The following is a 20468-nucleotide window of genomic DNA, read 5'->3' on the forward strand; positions in this document are numbered from 1 at the left end:
CTCTGCAACGTGACAGAGACAGAAATGACAGGAACATTCTGGCTCCCTCCCTATAATACGAGAATTTCCAGTTAGATAAGCAGGTGAACGACAGGGTAAATTGCGCCCTGGCCCTCAGCCTCGACCGGACTTGGTCCTCCGCATCCCGTCCACTCGAACCCTGGCCTTGAGCAGTGGGGAGATAGTGGCATTGTGATTAGGTTAGCAATATTATGTGCTTTCATTCCATCTGGCATGATAGACAACCGGGGTCGGGAATCATTCGACAACGCAGACATGGCGGAGGAGAAAGCGAGAGCAGCAACTGCAAAACACCGTGACCTCAAGGAAGAACCCCCCGGTCTCACGCCTCTCACTGCCTCCCACCGTTAGCACTTGATTGGTCCTTTGGCCGACAACGGTGGCTGTGAGACGAGTAGTTAATGGAGGCTCGCCAGTGGTTAGTAATCTGCGTGGTTAACTAGTCCGTGGAGTGCACCGATCGATGATGTTCGCCCCCCGTCCCCTTCTTCGCATTGCTTCCCCCCGTTATCCGTCCGCCTACTCTTCCGACTCCGACACCCTGACGCAACACCCACCTCTGTTTTTGCCTCCTTTGCTCCTTCTTTATCATTCTTTCGCTTTTTCAATAGTTCCTCTTTCTAATCATAATTGACCGGGAGTGTCCACCCCCAGTGTGGAGTGGCCTCCTACTCCGGTGTACATCATTACCCGCCTCCCACTACCAATCCGTCTTCCATGCGTCAAATCGCCACGAGAACCAAAATCCGTGCCACAGCTTCGGATAATTACCCTGGTCAGGCGTGACACGATGAAGCTCCTATCACTGGTCCTCTTTCCCCTGCAGTGCTTGTTTGTATGCTTCCGTCATCGAAAACCGCAGCAGCGAATCCAAGGTCCCGTCGCCGAACCCGAGGACATCCCTGAGGATGAACGCCCCTTTATTGCTGCCCCAGTGGTGATAAGAGACAGCAAAGGACTGTGTCCTCCGAGTATGTGCCGAGAAGCGTCGACCGCCAGCTCCAGATCCGTGCAAACCGAGCCTGACTATAAACAACTAAACCCCGCATTGACGCATCTGCGAAATAGTCTGCGAGAAGCAGTCCTAGAGTGTCCCGTTGATGGATACAAACTATTCATACCAACGTTAACTCTCAAGCGACTTATAGACGAGGACACGGTGCGCTCGATCCTCAAAGAAGGCAGTCTTTTAGCCCTCGATCGGATAGAGGAAACAACCCGACATATCCTCCAACATTCTCGAAAACTATTCGCTATCTTAGTCGATCGCGATAAGACTTGTTGTATAAGTGACTTCTTGGAAGAGGGAATAGATGACGAAGACTTGCCTTTTATTAGACGGTCTAGCGTTGGAGAACAGACCTTGACGTTGGAGACCAGTCAACGCCGGCGCATAAAGACTTTCGAAAGTTGGGACCGCGAATCTCTCAAGACGTTTGAAAACGAGCAGTACCGCATGCTGGCGCCACTACTGGAGGTCAAAACACACCACGAATTTACCGAGCTTCAGACCCTCCCTTATATTGCATTGAGCACGGCGGATCCTCAGGAAGACACCAGTGCGGAGGGCGGATATGGCGAAGTCTTTCAGGCATGTATCCATCCCGACCACCACAATTTCTGGGAGTACCCCACATACAAGGTTAGTAAGCTGGGAATGGATACTCTCGCATAATTGAGCGTTGCCTGCACGTTATATGTTCGTGGCTTACTCAAGGTCTCCTCCTTAGGGCCAAGGACTACTGGTCGCAGTCAAAAGGCTTTACTCCTCCCAAGAGTCTTCCTTCACGGCCGAGAGACAGTTCCACGAAGCATTGGGAACCAACCATCCCCATGTGCATGTCATTGACCTGCTCTTCACCTATAAAAAAGGAGGCAAATATCACCTGGTGTTCCCATGGGCAGACGGGAGCCTTCGAAAATACTGGCAAGGGAGACCGACGCCCCCTTTCGACGTGCGAACACTGTTGTGGTCTTTGAAGCAGATGGCAGGGGTCGCCAGTGGCCTCTCTTTAATCCATCAGTTCAACGATGGCACACTCTTCGGGCGCCATGGTGATATAAAGGCCGACAATATCCTTTGGTTTGCGCGTCTGCAAGATTATGATGACGAGGATGGCATCTTGCAAATCGCCGACATGGGATTGGCCAGTGTCCATCGTCTGGGATCTCGATCCAACGTGAACCCTGCATCTATTACCGTTCCCTCCACATATTCTCCGCCCGATGCATTTCGAGGGAGACGGATATCTCGAGCATGGGATATGTGGAGTCTGGGATGCATGTACCTCGAGTTCGTCACCTGGATCGTGCTCGGCTATGAAGCCATCGAAGACTTTGCCAACTGGAGAGGCAACGACGATGACAACCTGGAGTTCAGCTCCGACTGCTTCTACATGACTGACCATCAAGGAATCCGAACGTCGGTTTTCGAATGGGTTGATCACCTGAGAAGCCAGGAGAGATGCTCCGCAGTCATTCACGATCTGTTGGACTTGATCATGGGCGACATGATCGTCCTGGAACCTCAGCTGCGCAGTTCGTCGCAGAGCGTCTGGCAAAAGCTGAACGAAATTTTCAGGACTGCTGAGAAAAATCGGGAGTATCTGCTGAAGTCTATGCCCGTGCCAGCGGATCGGCCGTTGCTGGACGAGTATTTCTCAGATTCAACCTGACCTTCTCAGGTCATTATTTTGTACCACGACCATGACTCACCCAGCCATTTTGCCTCCGTTTGTATGCCCAATGTAACACACAACATTCGTCCTTTTCCTCATTTTTCTCCTCTCGCTTTTCGCACTTGGTTGTGGTCGATGTGGTCGTGGCTGTTTATGTAAACTGAGACGAGAGATGTAGAGTATTTTGACGCGAGCGATGATTATGAGATTTATAAGATCAGGTAGGTGTATAGGGACATTTAATTTCTAGATAGGCGTCTATGACTGTACGGCATGGGATGGGATGGGATGAGATACGTCAGACCAAGGGCGTTTGTTGGGTACCAACTCATGTTAAATAGCTCCTTCTTTTAATATCAACCAAAAAACCAACTCAGCCACGGGTTTTAGTGACGTGGCACAATCGCAATCGCCGATTGATTTAGAACAGAACTATAGAAAATAAGACAAAGAATTGATCTGCGTGTACAGCCAATTGAAAACCTTCATTGCAAAGCAAAACAAGGAATAATGAATATGATAGGGTTGAATCCTGCTTCAGATCAAGCCACTGACTAGGTTGGTTAATCTGGGTTCAATCAACGCAAATTGATTCTCGTCTCTCCTTCTACTTCATTGACTCACTAACAATGCTCTGTTTCTTCTTTTCTGCCGAGTTCCGTCAGACTTAAAATTGTCCGAGGAAGCAGGTCTTCGGATGGGAAACCTATCCTGTGTACCACGTCAGATACGTCGCTTGGCGTTGGGGTCAGAGCCTGTAACAACATTGTGGCAAATGCGAGGCCTATGGCCTACGGTATTCGGCCTACATGCAGGTAGTGATAAGATACACAGATGGCTAGGGATCTTCTGGGACATATCTGAAGAAACACCAAACTGGAAAGAGACCTCATTTAATGAAACCTAGGTGTCTCCTGCTCAGAGCTCTTCGTTTACTTTACTAACATCCATTATAGACCACTGGGCAAGAATACCCATAATCTAAGCTTCATCCAGGATCTCCTTAGCAACTCTCTCCCCCGACCTCACAGCCCCATCCATATAGCCCGTCCAGTACTCCGCTGTCTCGGTGCCCGCGAAATGAATCCCACCCACCGGCTTCCTCAGATAGTCCTCGCCGTATCTCGTCAACACTCCTGGCGCCGCATACGCCACCGGTCCACCTCTGGAGAACTCCTCATGGTCCCAGCGCTGAATGACCCACGAGCTCACATTCGCCGCCTGCGGTCCGAAATACCGCACGTAGTCCTTGACCACCTCGTCTTGGATCTCCTTCTCCGTCAACCGATCCAACCGCCTCATCTGGTCCGCCTCCATGAATCCCATAATCGCCCCAAAGCTCTCGTCAGGCGGCGAACTATCGAACGTCGAGCGCACCGCCCCCGAATCGCTCAGAACCTGCGCATTGAGGCCCTTCTCGCGCCACCACGGCGAGTCATAGATCGCAATCGCCTTACCCAGCGCTCCCATCGGCATGCGCTGCGTCAGTTGATCCCTCCCTGGCGGCAGCAGCGGGTCATAGGAGATCCTCGCAGCGAGAGGCGGCGACATCGCGACCACGACATGTTTTGCCGTAACAGTATGCGCATCCGACTGCACCGTATACTTCCCCTCCTCTGTCTTTCGGACCGCGCGCACCGGCGAATTCAACAGGATCTTCTCATCTCCCAATTTCGACGCCAGTCTCGTCGCCAGCAGCTGCGTCCCACCGCGGATCCGACTATCCTGCGCGGCGCCCGTCACGCCAATCAGTCTCTCCAACGTCCCCACGGAGGTCTCGTTCCCCGCAGCCGCAATGTAAGCCGCGATGTAGAGCAGCGACGGCTCCGCCATATTCGTCGACCAGACCGCCCCGACTCCCAGTTCCAGCAAGAACCGTGCATCCGACAACGTCAATATCCCATCCGCAAACGTCTGCAACGTGACCTCGTCCCACCGCGTCGCGTTCGTATGCTTCCATGGCGCCGCGACATCAATACTCTCCGCCATGCGATCCAACTCGCTGATTACCGCAACGGCCTGGAGGAGCGCGTCGTTGCCAATCCCCGGCGGGAGGCCCGTGGGGGTGCTTGGGTCGTAATGCGAGGCCGTACCATTGCGATACAGCGTGTTATTGCCCAGATTGTAGGTCGGAAATTGGGCGAGTCCGAGCTCGTCTGCGAGCGCCAGTACGCGGTCCTGTGTGGGCCCGACAAATTCACCCCCGGCTTCGGTGATTCCGCCGCCTTGTACGGGGGCGTTGTAAACGCGACCGCCGACGCGATCACGCGCTTCGAGCACCACGAAGGATTTGCCCGCTGCGGAGAGGTCTTTGGCGGCGCTGAGGCCCGACAGGCCGCCGCCGATGATGGCGACGTCGATGTCGGCGTCGACGGTGGTCGCTTGGGAGGAGGAGGCTGCGCCCGTTAGGGCTAGGAAGAGGAGCAGGAGCCCTGGAAGGTGGTTGTGAGTATACATTTTTGTTCACCAACCTCCTCGCGTAAATGTTATATAGGACAATAGAGAATCAAAATGAGCAGAGAATTTAGTTCACCACCCAGAGTCGACGGTCTATTTAATACCCGGAGCGCACTTGCCTCGTCGGGGCGAAGTCTAAGACAATGTGAAGCATGTAATACACTGCCTTGGATGGCTACAGTAGTTAGAGTCGCTCGGCATTCGGGGTGTGAGGTCAACCCCAATCCTAGCTGAGTAACCCTCGTGTCGATCTTTGAACGTGTAAGATAGCCTTTCTTTCATTATCCGTGCGTTGTCCTGATTATCCTCTTTTTAACATCGTCTCAATGCCGAGCCCCGAACCGCGAGAAAAGGCCATATCGAAAACCGAGCACCGAACGAGACATGGACGTTTATGAACAGAAAAAGAGAATGTTAATTTAATGTGCACGCAAAAAAAAAGAAAACAGAGAAGGCAAAGATCAGCATATTCCGGCCCCAAAGATAAAAATAAAACTGGGGTGCGGTCATAGCAGCAATTTCACCGGGGCCCTCAATTCCACCGGTGCTGATGCACCCCGCCTCAATGTCCGTTGCCAAGAGAGAAGAGCCAAGGCTCCCTGGTTCGTATTTTTCGTCTTTCTGCCGGTGTGAATCATATGATTTACTGGGCTTGTTAACGGGCTTTCATTTCCGTTTTCTACTTTTTTCTCCGAGAGGATTATTTATGATTTCATCTAATCACTGTTTTATAGCTAGGCTTCTCGAACAACATCCACAGTCCATGATGTATGCAGACCGGGTTTTCTTGGACAAAGGAATCTGAAAAATAGGAATGGGTTCATGAAAGCGATAACCTACCCAGGTTGTGAAACCTAAATAAGAGCCGGTGGCACGCACAATTACGCCTACAGGGCATGAGGATATGTTAGGGCAACTGTGTAGTACTTTTTTGTTTTACTTCTCTTTGGTGGATATACACCGTAGGTCCAGGTTTGGCAGGTCCTTTATATTAAATTAACTTAAATTAACTCATCTTGTAGGAAGGCCTGGGAAAATCAGACTATCATATACTATCAGCGTTCGTCCAGACCACCATATTAGAAGTTGTATAAAGTGCGGTCCATTGCATAAATGGTTTGTGCATTAAGTTTATGTTAACTTTGTAGGCGAATGAACTTTCGACTGATCACATAGGTATTCTTATCCCATAGAGCTACATTAACCAAAATTTATCATTGTAGTCATCTCATTAACTAGTGAGAGTCTGCCTTTACTCCCTTGATTTCATGAGCTCACATAGTCTCCGAGTCAGTCATGAATATGATAGCTTAGCAGGAAGTAGAAAGATTCTATCATTGCAGTCCGCTCTAAGAAACGGCCGAAGCTTTTGTTCCGTAGTCGATGGTGACTCTCTGGATATGGTTGATGGCGAACTTACGAGCGACAGCACTATTGCATGTGCGTTGATTTATTGCGCGTTTGATTTCATATCCGCTCTTTCCTTCAATATCTTCCCGGAGATGATAATGACCGCTACATGAACCAATTCCTGTGTTGCCGATCATAACGTCCAAGTTACTATCGTCAAGCTCCGTGGTATTTCGGGCTTAGTGAAACATTTTTCGATGACTTTACGTACGAGAATATTTGTAACAGGATCAGACTAATCTTAAGGCGTCTGTATTTTTCAGTTCAAGTTCATTGCAAATAGAATGCCCAGTCAACGATGCAAGGTAATACTTAATATCACATGAGTAGCTTCATGCAACGATAATCTCACCGAGGAAGTTCACTCGAACATAGAGATCGCAACAACAGTGAGAAGCAAAACCGAGATGCCTTGAGTCCGCTCCAGTTATTGAGAGCTAACGAGACAGTGGAAGTAATGCAGGTAAATTCTTGAATAGAACCTGCAACGCACCAGGCAAACGTGTGCGTAAGATGTCTTCTCCTGACCGAATCTAGTCCGCTCGACGATTCATATGAAGTAACCACTGGAGCCAACCTCCCACAAACTCCCACACTCCCACAATACCCACTCCTTGCACTATACTCGATAGGAATTCGGCTGAGCTCTTTTCCGAGCAGTTAGAGATATTTCGATGCGGTGACTGAGCATCATCTCCGAGGTCACTGGAAATGGGGATTCGATCGCTTTTTGTATATTTTTGCCTGAGTCCCTAATTCCGACATGCTTTTAATCAGATACTAACAATGGTAACATGATTGATTTGAACATTGTTTGGAGAACCACGAGAGAAGAGAAGAACAGAAAGGGATTGACGAGGTTTTTGCTTATCCCCGAATCTCCGAGGCAGCTCGGTTTTGTGTTCCGGATGTGGTTAGTTCAGTTCTACAGCCTCAGGCACCATCGGACAGTTCTCGGAAGAAAAACTGGCGGATTCTGTCCGGCAGGAAGACTTTTCTTAAAAGTGAGTAAAAAGGATAATAAGACAAGGAGCAATTGAGTTCTGAGTGTGTGATCCTTGACCCATGAGGTTATTGTATAGTCGCGGACCCTCGAACGGAGCAAGTGAACAGACCCGGAACCCGCCCTGTCAGGCTGAAGATGGAGATGGATATGAAAAAACCCTAAGTTCACTCCTGCGACGGGACCTCTCCGGACGGTCAATCTCTTCCGCACCAAGGAAGGTAGCGCGACATTCTGGCTCTACACTCTGGATCCTGACGAAAAGCCTGTGGGGACCAATTAAGCTTACCCCCAAACAGCAGCAATCAGCGTGCCTCAATCAATCTTATCAAGATCTTTTCCCTCGGTTCCACCCCCTAATGCCGCGTTAGCCCTGGAGTGGCTGTTGCAAATAATGAGGACCGTGGAATGACGCGGCATATCAGTCTATTCCTGACTAGAAATTTCTTGGCTTCATTGCCACGCAACGTTCGGGTTCATTCTGGGACGTTGAAACGGAAGCCTAAAGTCTACGGGGCTGATCATGGCAGGCCGGTCGAAGTATAAATTGGCCCGGATTGCCGTTGGATTGTGGATTCCTGGATCAGCAAGATTATTCGTTTCTCTACACTCGTTTCTTCTAACTTTTCACCATGCGCCCTCAGTCCAGCGTAGCTGTCGCTGCCCTGGCAGCAACGGCCAACGCCGCCTCTCTGACCGATGTCTGCACCAAGTCCAACGTGCAGGACGCCCTTCCTTCTAACGGCACCTTGCTGGGCATTGACCTCATCCCCTCCGCCGTCACCGCAAGTGCCGTCTACAACGCCTCCGCAGACATGGGTAGCACCGAGACCTTCACCTACTGCAACGTGACCGTCACCTACACCCACACCGGAAAAGACGACGAAGTGGTCATCAAGTACGCCTTCCCCAAGCCTTCTGACTTCAAGAAGCGCTTCTACGTCGCCGGCGGAGGCGGTTTCTCGCTTTCTAGCGACGCAACCGGCGGTCTCTCCTACGGTGCCGTCGGCGGTGCCACCTCGGCCGGCTACGACGCCTTCGACAACAGCTACGACGACGTGGTGCTCTACGGCAACGGCTCCATCAACTGGGATGCCACGCACATGTTCGGCTACCAGGCCCTCGGCGAGATGACCCAGCTCGGCAAGGTCCTCACGCGCGGTTTCTACGGCCTCTCCACCGACTCCAAGGTCTACACCTACTATGAAGGCTGCTCGGACGGCGGTCGCGAAGGTATGAGCCAGGTGCAGCGCTGGGGTGAGGAATATGACGGTGTGATTGCCGGTGCCCCGGCCTTCCGGTTCGCGCAGCAACAAGTTCATCACGTCTACCCGGCCACCATCGAGCACACGATGGACTACTACCCTCCTCCTTGCGAGCTGGACAAGATCGTCAACGCCACCATCGCCGCCTGCGACCCTCTCGACGGCCGTACCGACGGCGTCATTTCCCGTACCGACCTCTGCAAACTCCACTTCAACCTCACCTCTATCATCGGCGAGCCCTACCATTGCGCCGCGCAGACCAGCACCTCGCTGGGCTTCGGCTTCAGCAAGCGTCAGGCCCCCGGTAGCTCGACCAGCTACCAACCTGAGCAAAACGGCACGGTGACCGCCGAAGGTGTCGCCGTCGCCCAGGCTGTCTATGATGGTCTCCACGACAGCAAGGGCCAACGCGCCTACCTGTCGTGGCAAATCGGATCTGATCTCAGCGACGCGGCTCCCACCTACAACAGCAACACCAGCGCCTGGGAGCTCAACATCCCATCCACCGGCGGTGAATACGTCACCAAGTTCGTGCAGCTGCTGGACCTCGATAACCTGAGCGACCTGAACGGCGTGACCTACGACACGCTCGTCGACTGGATGACCACCGGTATGGTGCGGTACATGGACAGTCTCCAGACCACTTTGCCGGATCTTACACCCTTCCAGTCCTCCGGCGGCAAGATGATTCACTACCACGGTGAATCCGACCCCAGCATCCCCGCCGCCTCGTCGGTGCACTACTGGCAGTCCGTGCGCGCCATCATGTACCCTCACCTCTCGGACCAGGAGAGCTTGAAGGCCCTGGAGGATTGGTACCAGTTCTACCTCATCCCTGGCGCCGCGCACTGTGGCTCGAACTCCCTGCAGCCCGGACCGTACCCGCAGTACAACATGGAGACGATGATCGACTGGGTGGAGAACGGCAACAAGCCGAGTCGGTTGAACGCTACTGTCTCGTCGGGTGATCATGCCGGTGAGACCCAGATGCTGTGCCAGTGGCCCACTCGCCCTCTGTGGAGTGGCAACAGCTCGGCGTTCAAGTGTGTGAATGACGAGAAGTCGATTGACAGCTGGACCTATGAGTTCTCAGCCTTCAAGGTTCCCGTTTTCTAAGTATTCATTCGTTGTGGGTTGTATTGTAATTTTTTGAGAGAGACTGGGAGAAGGAGCATGTTCTATGTATTGTAACTACTGTGCTACTGTATACTGATGAGCTAACCATTCATTCAAATATCACGCTCTAATAAAGAATAATCCAAGAGAATTAATCAGAGAAGCCCGCTTTATTTCCAGTAAAATCTTCCTAGAATTCTTCAAATCAATCTTCTGCGTCATCCGCTCCCATAGGCATTCTACACAAAATTCTCTCTCTCTCTCTCTCTCTCTATCTATCTATTTCTCTCTTTTTCTCTCTGGCCTTTTTTTTTTTTTTTTTTTTGCGATATATAGCTGTTCAGTGCTGCCTAGCGGTTTAGTTCAGATTGCCCAGAGTACATACTGAACAAGCTTAATGAAAAACGCAAGGATGAATAAATAAGCAAGAATATAATGAAGCCTGCGACATAAGAAAACAGACCTGTTGAACATCTCTGCGGGTTTTAGTAACAGCATAATAAGTGGACATTGACGTGGTTGTAGTCGTGTTTAATGCATGAGGCGCCCGATACCAAGGATTTCGCTGTCGGCCAATATTAAAGGTCGATCTATTTCTTGCGACATCAGTTGATGGAGGATAATTGTTAGAAATATCAATTGTTTACTTATTCTAGGGATTGTTCTTGATCACCGTGGTGGTTTGCCTAGCACCCAGGACGTACTTCACAGCCGTCGAGAGTTCGAGCTGAGGCAAAAATATATACTCCGTTGGGATCGAACCGATTAAAAGAAAGAAGACGTATTCGTAGACAGTTGGTTCAAACCCGAACCCAAAAGGTCGCTGAGAATTGCTAACACTGAAGCTTGAAAATCTCGAGCAGAAATCTAAGGTGTAGCTATGTAGCATTTGTAGTAGAGGAAGGGGCCGGGGGGATGGACGTCTGCATTTTCATGATGATTGATTATGATAGTGGTTAGTGAATGGATATATATCATGCATATAGCTTGCTTCTCAACAATCGGGCAATTTGGCCGAGTGGTTAAGGCGTAAGACTCGAATTGAGTGGTCTCGTACCTTCTCAAACATTGATATCTTATCCCTTCGGGGTCGCAGGTTCGAATCCTGCAGTTGTCGATTCTTTTTTGTGGCTTTTTTTTTTGCTGTTCGGATGTGCCCTCCGAGCGGGAGCGATTCTACCCAACTGAATATAATAACAACAACCAACAACTAAGACATATTGATTGGCAAACATAGTTTTTAGATCGAAATATGGGCAGAACATTTTCCATCATAAATCTTCTCGAAATTGTCTTGATCCGCGGATCGGGCCGCACAACAGGTGGAACTCGATCACAATATCTGTGACGGTCTACAAAGGAGCTTAGTAAAAGACAAATTTGTTTATGACTGGTAGTCAAGGAATTTTCCTATAGGGAGGAAAGGCTCTCTAGGAGGGAGGATCCCTTGATCCTATACTAACTAACCGGAACGTTCCTCCGGAATGTTCCTCCGTACAGGGAAGCTCCCTGGCTTCAGGAGGTAACAATATCACTGATTCAAGACGATATTGTTAGTATCTCCTTAGAAGACGATGATTGTTGGCGTTTAGATGCCTGGGTGGGGCAATATGCCAGGCATTTCGCCGTTTGCTTACCCCTCCTTAGACCTCTTACGTAGACCTCGCTTCTTCCTACATCAATAAATCAATATCATCAGTATTGATCAGACTATAATTTATTCATACTTTTCATCATTATTGACTACCGCGGTGCATGTGGCCCCTAGAACACTAACAATGATGACCCACTCAACAGGTCACGCAAACATTTGATCACAAGCAGTCATTGGCAGCTCCTAGGCAGTGCCCAAATAAAGACGGTGAGAAGTCCGAAGCCTCCAGGTTGCTGGTACTACTACTAGTCTAGCTAATATACCAACTGGATGATTTTTCACACTAGCTATGGCGTTCTTTACAATGGATCCGTTGTTATTGTTGGGTCATATGATGGCCTTATCTTATAGAGAATCTCCAGGGAAACTTCCCGAAAGCTCCTATTTCCACGTCGACGATATACACTTTTCTTCGAAGGGCAAGTGTGAATTCGTTGCTCGCTCTCTAGGAGAGTCTGAAGTATCCACTGTGTTCGCAGAGCTAGAAAAGCAGGGACAAGCGACGGGATCTATCCGTGTGTATATCGAGGAAGTCGGCACCAACAATGATATTCTCGAACGTCTCCGGGAGCATCTGCACCAATTTAGAGGGATGGAATTTTCAGGCAAAGAGAATCATGGCATAGGTTTCTCTGCAGCCGCATCGCTCTGGAGACCCGAGACCAATCAAAACAGCTGGTACTTAGTTGATGGGATCGAATTCGATAGTTCGAATGCTTTCCGGTCTGATGACGTCTGGGAATCCTTCGGCAAGGGTCAATATGCTAGAGATGTTGACAGAGACTCGACTTGGAAATCCTAAATGCGAAAACTAAGATTTCATGAGGCTGTCCCCGGGCAACTTACTGGCAAGTCTCCATTCCCAATCCCTTCTCCTGTAAAAACCAAATTGGTAATTACTGGCATCATTCAGTTAAGTAACATCTATGAACAGCCATTATATCATGTAAAACAATGAGTCTTCGAAATACTAAAAGGCCTGCTGAGAGCATAGAGCAAAGGGACTCACCGGCCATCACTTCTACGGACAATCTCATCAAGACGTTCTCGGAGCTCGATGATACATATAGTCGAGTACGATCCAGAGAAAACTGGAAGCAGCTATTTCTGCTTCAATACCAACATGCAAATATAAACCTGCTCATTCAAACACTCCAGGAGTTTGAACAGAAACACGCATCAATCTGGAGAAGGGATTTCGACCCTCGCTCCTTAAAATTGCGACGATGGGTCCTCATGGCAATGATTTGACCGACACGCTCGAATCGCTAGTTAGTGTGGTTAAGCAACTACCGAAACCCCAGTCCCCAGACTCCAGGGCGGAAGTTCACAGGCTAGAGGCAATGATTCAAGGATACTGCAAGGATGTCAGGAACCGCCTCACAGGACCAAACAATGATATGGATGATAATTTGAAGTTCCTTGATTTGGCTTGAAATATGGACCAGACGAGGATTGTGGAACGTTTAACTCTCCTTGCCACGATTTTCCTTCCCATGTCACTTGCTGCCGGTATTCTTAATTTGCAATCTCGCTTCAACAGCCTTGGGGTTCTTCTATACGACTTTCTGGGCGTCGTTGTCCCCTTCATGGCGTTTGCAGTTACTGTGGTGGTGTTATTGATTCTCTTCGATCTTGTCAAAGAACATGGCACGAAGTTCTTGATAAAACCAGCAATCAAAAAGACGTGGCGGATTATTCTACCTTATCAGCTCATTGCTCCGTTGATCATGGGGATGCTCATCTTGACTTCTTTTATAGTTGGCCTGTTCAAAGATGTCGTCGTTTGGGGGTTAATTCTCGGATATGGACTTGCGGCGATGATTGGTTTCACATTTGTTCTTGCAATTCTTTGTTTCCTCGGCATGGAACTCTTAACGGGATTTGGCAGTATAAATCGGTTTATTTTGTGGATAGGCGATAGGCAAATAGTATTATGAAGATCTTCGGCTTATTTTAGCTGACCAGATATTATGTCAAAACTGTAAAGATTTTAGTCTGTAAGGGTTCCTTGAAGGTGGTCTTGAAGGCTTTGATTGATATCTTGACTAAATTAATATATAGTAGTAAGGATCATGGCTGGCGTGAGCTTTCAAACCTCCCAGTAGCAAACCAAATCTTTGGGTTTGAGCAAACTTAATGAACGGGCATAATGGCAGTGCTAGTAGGCTTCTACTGGTTCAAAAAGGACTTGACGAAGTTTATGCACGTATTGTCACCTGAAATAATTCTACACAGGCACCACAGCCTCAACACTCCGTGGCTTCTTTCTTGGACTGCCCTCCTCTCCATCAACCTCCGCTACCTCCACCGTGGATTCGACCTTTGCTGTCGGCTCCGCAGACCCCTTCCTCTGACCCACGGCGGCCGCCAACTTCGCCTGCCGATGCAACTGTCTCGGCGGCAAACTCCCCGTCTTCGCCATCTGCAGGGTACGTTTCCTCCGACTTCCCCAAGCCCCATCGTCCTTCTCCCGAATATAATACCCCAAATCCGCCGTCGGATCCCACTCCGTCTGCGAGACTCCTATGCCCAGCCACGAGAACCGGTTCCCGGAGTACTCGATCTCCCAATCATCAGCCCTCGGCTCCCTCAGCGCCTCTAGATAATGCAACGTACTGCCCGGCCACGTCGTCGGGATTCGTCCTCCAATCTTGTGGCCATTGTGCGAGTTGCGGCACCTATCTGTCCATACGGCTTTGTCCATGAAGGAGGCGACGTGGGATTTGAAGTCTTCGCCCGCGCGCTTCTTGGGCGCCATGCTGTGGATCGGCTCCGTTTGGTACCGGTCCACGAAGGAGCAGATGTAGTCCGCTTGGGCTTCGATGGCGATCAGCGTGGGACCGTTGGATACGGGCGTCCACGGTCCTAGCATCGTGAAGGTGTTGGGGTACTCTGGGATGCCGACTCCCATGTAGCCGGAGATGGAGGTCTCTTGTTCGGTCTGCAGGTTGCGAGAGGAGGGGCCCAGGACGGGATAGCGTGGGACGTAGGAGGTGTTGAAGCCTGTGGCGCAGATGATTACGTCGCCTGTGTGCTGCTGCTGCTGCTGCTCTTCGTCGTTGGTGTTGCTGGTGCTGGTGCAGCCGGATTCGGTGAATGAGGTGACGCTGCCGTGGACGATGGTGACGTTTTCTTTTTGGAGGGTCTGTTTAAGGCACTATTAGTGCCTGTTGGAGACAAGAGAGGGAGCTGATGGGAATGAGAGGGAGTATATCATACCTTCAGATATCGGAACCCAGAGGGGACAACTCGTTTACAACCCACGGCAAAGTCGGGAATGAGTTTCTCTTCTAGCTCCTTGTCTTTGAAGAGCTTCCTCATTTCTGATTCCAGAAGGCTCTTGCATTGTTGTTGCAGGATCGTGTTTTTGAGATAGACCGCTAATTTTGCTCGTTAGCATTCCCATTAACCAGATCCGTTCGCACAGACAACCATACTGAAGATACTATTCATCGTGCGCTCATTTTCCTGCCTCAACTTCGTCACGCTCGCCGGATCCTTCACGAACTGTTCAATCTGTTCCTTCGAGAACGCGCCCGCCTCGGCGCTAATATCCGGCAAGACCCACACCGGCGACCGGATGAAGATCTTCACGCTCTTCGCGATCGGCTGGATTGCGGGAAGGATCTGCACCGCGGACGACCCACCCCCGATGAGAAGCACATCGCGGTCCGCCAGAGACACACTGTCGTCGTAGTCCGCGCTGTGCAACTTAGTGCCCTTGTAGATGTCCAACCCCGGCACATCCGGCCAGGCCGGGTTGTTCAGGTACCCGGTGGCATGCACGAGGATATGGCACCAGTCGGAGACAGTCTCGCCGGACGCAAGGTCCTTGGTTTGCACGTTCCATTGGCCCTTCTCGGCGTCCCACTGAGTGTGTGTGACGAGATGCGAGAGACGAATGTACGGGGCTAGATTGTACTTCTTTGCAAAACCGTCGAAGTAGCTGCGGATCTCGCGCGAGCCGGCGTACACGGAGGACCAGTCGGCCTTGGGCTCGAACGAGTAGACGTAGTTGTGCGAGGGCACGTCGCAGGCACAGCCGGGGTAGCGGTTTTCATACCATGTGCCGGACACGTCGGGGTTCTTTTCGTAGATCTATAGGGCCAAAAAAAGGTTCATGAGCATTCTGGATCACGAATTGGGGGGGGAAGCATACTGTGAGGGAATAGTTGGTAAAGGATCGCTGCAGCTTGTATGCGAGACAGAGTCCCGAGGCACCAGCACCGATGCAAATGATCTTCACCTGGCGGTCGTGGTGAATGGCTTCTTCGCGAGATGGATCCATTGTGAGAATTCGATGGATGATGCCGAAGATTTGACACGCCACGGACAAGGACGGGCGGTACTTATGCAAGCCTCGGGAGGCGGTGCCATGATTCCATGAAGGATTGATAGGGTATGTGCACTGTGCACGATGCACACGATGCATGACAGATCCCGATCGAAAAGGGGCGGAGAGTCCCGCTTTTCAGCCCCAGGCGCTAATTTCTCACTCCGCCCAGGTGAGGCATTACTAATTCGGAGTTTCGAACTACGTATATTAATCCTCCCGTTCAACGGCCTTGGACCCCATTCCATACTTCTCGCCTGAATCTCATTCTTTCTTTTTGGCCACCTCCAACACCCGCCATGGCACCTCTTCTCCTCCTGACCGGTGCTACCGGCTACGTCGGCTCGCATGTCCTGCTCGACGCCCTGCGCAATGGCTACCAGGTCCGCATCACGGCGCGCTCCGCCGAGAAGGCGCAACAGGTGCTCTCCAACCCCGTCGTCCGGGCGCTGAACCCTGGCTCGCGACTCACCTCCGTCATCGTCCCCGACATCACCGTCGAGGGCGCCTTCGACGAGGCCCTCCAGGACATCACCTCCATCATCCACGTCGGGTCCCCGCTGCCCATGCCGGGCGCCGACCCCCTCACCGACGTCTATCAGCCCACGGTCAAGGGCATCTCCAACCTCTTGATCTCCGCGCTGCGCTTCCCCAGCATCAACCGCATTATCATCACCTCCTCCATCGTCGCCAACATGGCCCCCATGCCCGACCCCAACGTCACCGTCACGGCCGCCTCGCGCGTGCCCCTCCCGGAACCCGAGACGCTGAACAACGTCTTCGAGGCCTACATCTTCGGCAAGATCAACGAGATCAACAACACCGACGCCTTTGTCGCCCAGCACACCCCTCCCTTCTCCGTCGCCCACGTCATCCCAGGCTACATCTTCGGACGCAATGACCTGCACCCCGGCGACAACGACACCTTCCTCCACAACAGCTCCAACGGCATCCTCATCGCCAGCGTCACGGGCAACGAGGTCCCGAACCCCGTCCACAAGGGCTTCGTGCACATCAAGGACCTCGCCGCCCTGCATCTCCAGGCGCTAGAGTACGCGCCGACCGAAGCCTCCCCGCGGGCCTTTGGTGCCTGCAACCCCGCCGACTATGCCCTGGCGTACGACTTCGTCGCGAAGGCCTACCCCAAGGCTACGGCTGAGGGGCTGTTTTCGCGGGGCTCGATCCCCACGTTGCCGGCGCCGTATGATTCCAGCGAGACGGAGCGGGTGCTGGGCTTTCAGTTCCGCTCGTTCGAGACGGCGGTGGTGGATGCGGCGGGGCAGTTTTTGGAGAATCTTGGAAAGGAGAAGGCTTGATTACTTGAAATCTTATCATATCATGTTCCTAAACTGACACGAATTCTACGGTAAAACAAAATAAACAAAATAAACAAAATAAACAAAATTAAAATCGAACTAGAGTATAATAATACCTATCCTATCCTATCCTATCCTATCGACCTCTACTCAGTCTCAGTATGTGACCGAGGACAATCCAATCCCAACGCAAGCCTAGACTCGTAGCCTGATATGATCATGAGAATCGCGACGACCAAAAAATTCCCACTTCAACCCCGAACCAAATCAGGCTACCTGCAGACTGCAGAGACAGTGCAATGTGAATTGCATATTGGGTGATCAAAGCAAGGGAGGTGGGGGCCGAGACATTCTCCGACACATGTACAGTACAATGGTACAATATAGCATATAGTTGTCCGTACTGGGTAAATAGAATGGGGGCGGCGCGGCTTATCGATACTTTTACTCTGCACTAACTAACTACACTGTAAAGTCTCACTGCATGATTAGTGAATAATTACTACCGAATAGTGTTCGTTGAACGATCGTCAGCGTCGGAGGATTTACAGATTTGCAGGCTAAGGCTGGGGGTGGAGTGGCTGGCAATTGGTAGTCAGGTACAGCGTACTCTGATTCTGACTGGTTGAGTTGGTTATTTAATTTTAGGTCAGTGAATGGTTAGTGTTACATACATTAGTGATAACTAGTAAGAGTAAGACCAGCATCAAAAAATCAAGGATATACACCCACTAACTTGGCATTCACTGCGCGAAATACCTATGGCGCAGCAAGACACAATCATTTCTTGGGGGCCGTTGAGTCTTGACCTACTCCGAGTGTAACCCTACTAGGTATCTTTATCCTTGTATGTGTAACTATAACCCTGTAACCCTGTCAGGTGGGCTGTCAGCTCAGACTGCTGCAGTCCGTTTTGCGGTAACTCCGGGTGGGTCGTTCTGGATCAGTCGGTTGACGGTTCAGTCCGCTGTTTGTTCGGGAAGGATGAGGTGGAGGATGAGAAGGCCCCACGTGCCCCATAATTAGGTACTTAGGTAGGCGGTATATCTACTTTATCGGTAGAAAACTGTCCTGCCACTTCTTCTAAAGAACTATTTATATTAAACACGCTCTAAAAAGTAGTAAAAAAAAATATTTCCCTAATAACTCCACTTTTCTTATAATTCAGGTAGTAGACCGCCCCGATGAGAAAGGTGGTTCCTTGTCAGTCTGTCAGAGGTTTTATTTTTGATTTGATTTGATTAGCTTATCTGGCATTATTTTGGAATATGGCACATCCTTGCATTCTATGATGCATGTTTCGAATTCCAGATTATTCAGTCCTACCCTACCCTCCTAGAGATCAAGCCCCCAATTCACCTGGAAAACCGCATAGAAAAAGAAATGAATCAATAAAAACCCTAAACCGCAACTCCGTATGTACAATAACTGCAATCAATCTATCCCTCCATCATGGCCATGGGGGCCGTTTCCCACATGTATTATGTACAGCACAATCAGGTTAGGTATATAAATAGATGTAGGTACCTACATCCCCACCTGCCAACCAACCAACTGTCAGATTTCTTCTGCAAGAAGCACCCCCCCGGCTGTCAGATTTTAGTGTCTGCCGTTGCCACTCTCGACCGTAGTTTTGGCCCTTGGCCGTTGATATAGGAGACTACTCGTAGGTCCCCCCCGGGTTGGATTGAACATCCAATGTACGTGTGCAGACCTCGTCCGTGCAGGGCGTCTGCGTGGCTGAAGGGCGAGTTAGTGTATTTGTTAAACTTGGATTTGGGGTGGGGTGGTTTGTGAGGATGAAGCAAGGAAGGGGAGAGGGAAAAGGCCAAGGATGACCAGGACAGGGATCAGGGATTGTTACAAGGACAAGGAAAGGACAGGAAAACTTACACCATCTTCCGCATCACGGTTTCGTAATCCCGTCGTAAAGGACCCCCGCCTCCTTGGGCGACCATGTAATCATGAACAGTCTTCATGATGTGTTCGTCGCTGCGGGCGTAATGACGAACAGGGATATAGATTTTGACTTTCAGCGCTGATTGTCCGGGGCGGAATTCCACGTTGTAGAGGAGTCCGGTGGTACGATGGCCTGTGCTGCCGAGGGACTGGGTGTCTGGCGCGCCAGCCTGATCGAACAGAGCGTCCCAGAGGCTCCGCAGGTTCTGGAGCCCGCGGGTCATGTCATCGTCCTGCGTGCCTGACTGCCGGCCGCCCAGAGTCATCATTTGACGGACGGAGGCGAAGCTCGTGGCGCGGTTGCGAAAGTAGATTTTCAGCCGCGACTGAGCCGGCGGGTCATTGTCGATGGCCAGCATGTCCATCTCCAGCGGTGGGGTCCGCGGGTCGCGCGCGAATTCTTGAAAGGTCTGGAGGGCCGCTAGGGAAGTACAGCCGGGGGCGCTGGCGATGGCAGCGCTGATTACCTCGAGATTAGTCTGGGAGGTCGCGCGCGCCTGGAACCCCGGGAAGAAGTAGGCCTTGCTGGTAACGGCCGCGTTCGCCGAAAGGTCGAAGGCGTAGAAGATCTTGGATGGGTGGCCTTCCATCAGCCTCGTGCCCGTTGGGGTCTTGGGCGTCAGGAAATTGTCAAAGTGTCGGAACCAGGCCATGTGGGTTTCTGGCAGGGGTAGAGCTGCGGCCAGCGCCTTGCGAAAGCAGAGGTCGGCATGTTGGTTCTCAGGATCAGCCGGGGTGCCGGCATGGATGCCTACAGGTTCGATGGAAAAGCGTATGGTAGGAGGTTGGTGGTGGCCTGTGTGCCAGTCCCAGCTGAGCTCGATGGGGTGATGATCGTCGGTCATGAAACTGTGCCATTGCGGAGTAGGAAGGTAGATAGGCCCTAGATATGGTGCGATCGTGCGACCGAAGAAGACCAGGATGCGATACTGGGCAGCAGATGAATAGCCGGCCTCTTCAAGCAAGGCGCTGACGAGCAGTCCGGACGTATACCACCAGTATGCGCTGTGAGAGTCAAGCTGCAGCTCGGCCGTGACTCGTTGGAAGGCAGGAGACTGTAAGGGATACACCTTGGGTTGAGGCCTCTGCGTGATGGTGGAAAAAAGCAGCAGGGATAGAGGGTTGAGAAAAGAAGAATGAAGTGCTGAAAAGCACGAATGTAGAAGGGTAGAAGCCATGTCTGCAGATTATCTGCAGCCTGATCTGAAAGAAAGGCCTGGGAGATAGAGAGAAGGAGTGTACCCAGAATAGAT

General features: G+C 51.1%; 7 protein-coding genes across 7 annotated transcripts; 4 read left to right on the forward strand and 3 right to left on the reverse strand.

Moving 5' to 3' along the window:
* Positions 1-811: 811 nt before the first annotated feature.
* On the forward strand, positions 812-2696 carry KD926_001377 (protein kinase domain-containing protein; the record flags this gene model as incomplete). Its single annotated transcript, XM_053105078.1, has 2 exons — positions 812-1663; positions 1752-2696. The coding sequence occupies 2 exons, from the start codon at positions 812-814 to the stop codon at positions 2694-2696; spliced, it is 1797 nt and encodes a 598-aa protein (XP_052951724.1).
* A 984-nt stretch (positions 2697-3680) lies between these two features.
* Positions 3681-5156, reverse strand: KD926_001378 (flavin monoamine oxidase family protein; the record flags this gene model as incomplete). Its single annotated transcript, XM_053105079.1, has 1 exon — positions 3681-5156. One exon carries the CDS (start codon positions 5154-5156, stop codon positions 3681-3683), a length of 1476 nt encoding a protein of 491 aa, XP_052951725.1.
* A 3045-nt stretch (positions 5157-8201) lies between these two features.
* KD926_001379 (putative tannase) lies at positions 8202-9950 on the forward strand (the record flags this gene model as incomplete). The annotated part of the gene is made up of 1 exon (XM_053105080.1): positions 8202-9950. One exon carries the CDS (start codon positions 8202-8204, stop codon positions 9948-9950), a length of 1749 nt encoding a protein of 582 aa, XP_052951726.1.
* A 1985-nt stretch (positions 9951-11935) lies between these two features.
* KD926_001380 (uncharacterized protein) lies at positions 11936-12406 on the forward strand (the record flags this gene model as incomplete). The annotated part of the gene is made up of 1 exon (XM_053105082.1): positions 11936-12406. One exon carries the CDS (start codon positions 11936-11938, stop codon positions 12404-12406), a length of 471 nt encoding a protein of 156 aa, XP_052951727.1.
* A 1428-nt stretch (positions 12407-13834) lies between these two features.
* KD926_001381 (flavin-containing monooxygenase) lies at positions 13835-15895 on the reverse strand (the record flags this gene model as incomplete). The annotated part of the gene is made up of 4 exons (XM_053105083.1): positions 13835-14752; positions 14827-14987; positions 15045-15705; positions 15767-15895. The coding sequence occupies 4 exons, from the start codon at positions 15893-15895 to the stop codon at positions 13835-13837; spliced, it is 1869 nt and encodes a 622-aa protein (XP_052951728.1).
* Positions 15896-16239: 344 nt separating this feature from the next.
* KD926_001382 (cinnamyl-alcohol dehydrogenase) lies at positions 16240-17256 on the forward strand (the record flags this gene model as incomplete). Its single annotated transcript, XM_053105084.1, has 1 exon — positions 16240-17256. One exon carries the CDS (start codon positions 16240-16242, stop codon positions 17254-17256), a length of 1017 nt encoding a protein of 338 aa, XP_052951729.1.
* Positions 17257-19145: 1889 nt separating this feature from the next.
* KD926_001383 (aromatic prenyltransferase) lies at positions 19146-20393 on the reverse strand (the record flags this gene model as incomplete). Its single annotated transcript, XM_053105085.1, has 1 exon — positions 19146-20393. The coding sequence occupies one exon, from the start codon at positions 20391-20393 to the stop codon at positions 19146-19148; it is 1248 nt and encodes a 415-aa protein (XP_052951730.1).
* Positions 20394-20468: the final 75 nt, after the last annotated feature.

This window comes from Aspergillus affinis (genome assembly GCF_023601865.1).
Source record: "Aspergillus affinis strain CMG 70 chromosome Unknown NODE_128_length_104215_cov_87_854232, whole genome shotgun sequence".
NCBI classification, from domain to species: domain Eukaryota; kingdom Fungi; phylum Ascomycota; class Eurotiomycetes; order Eurotiales; family Aspergillaceae; genus Aspergillus; species Aspergillus affinis.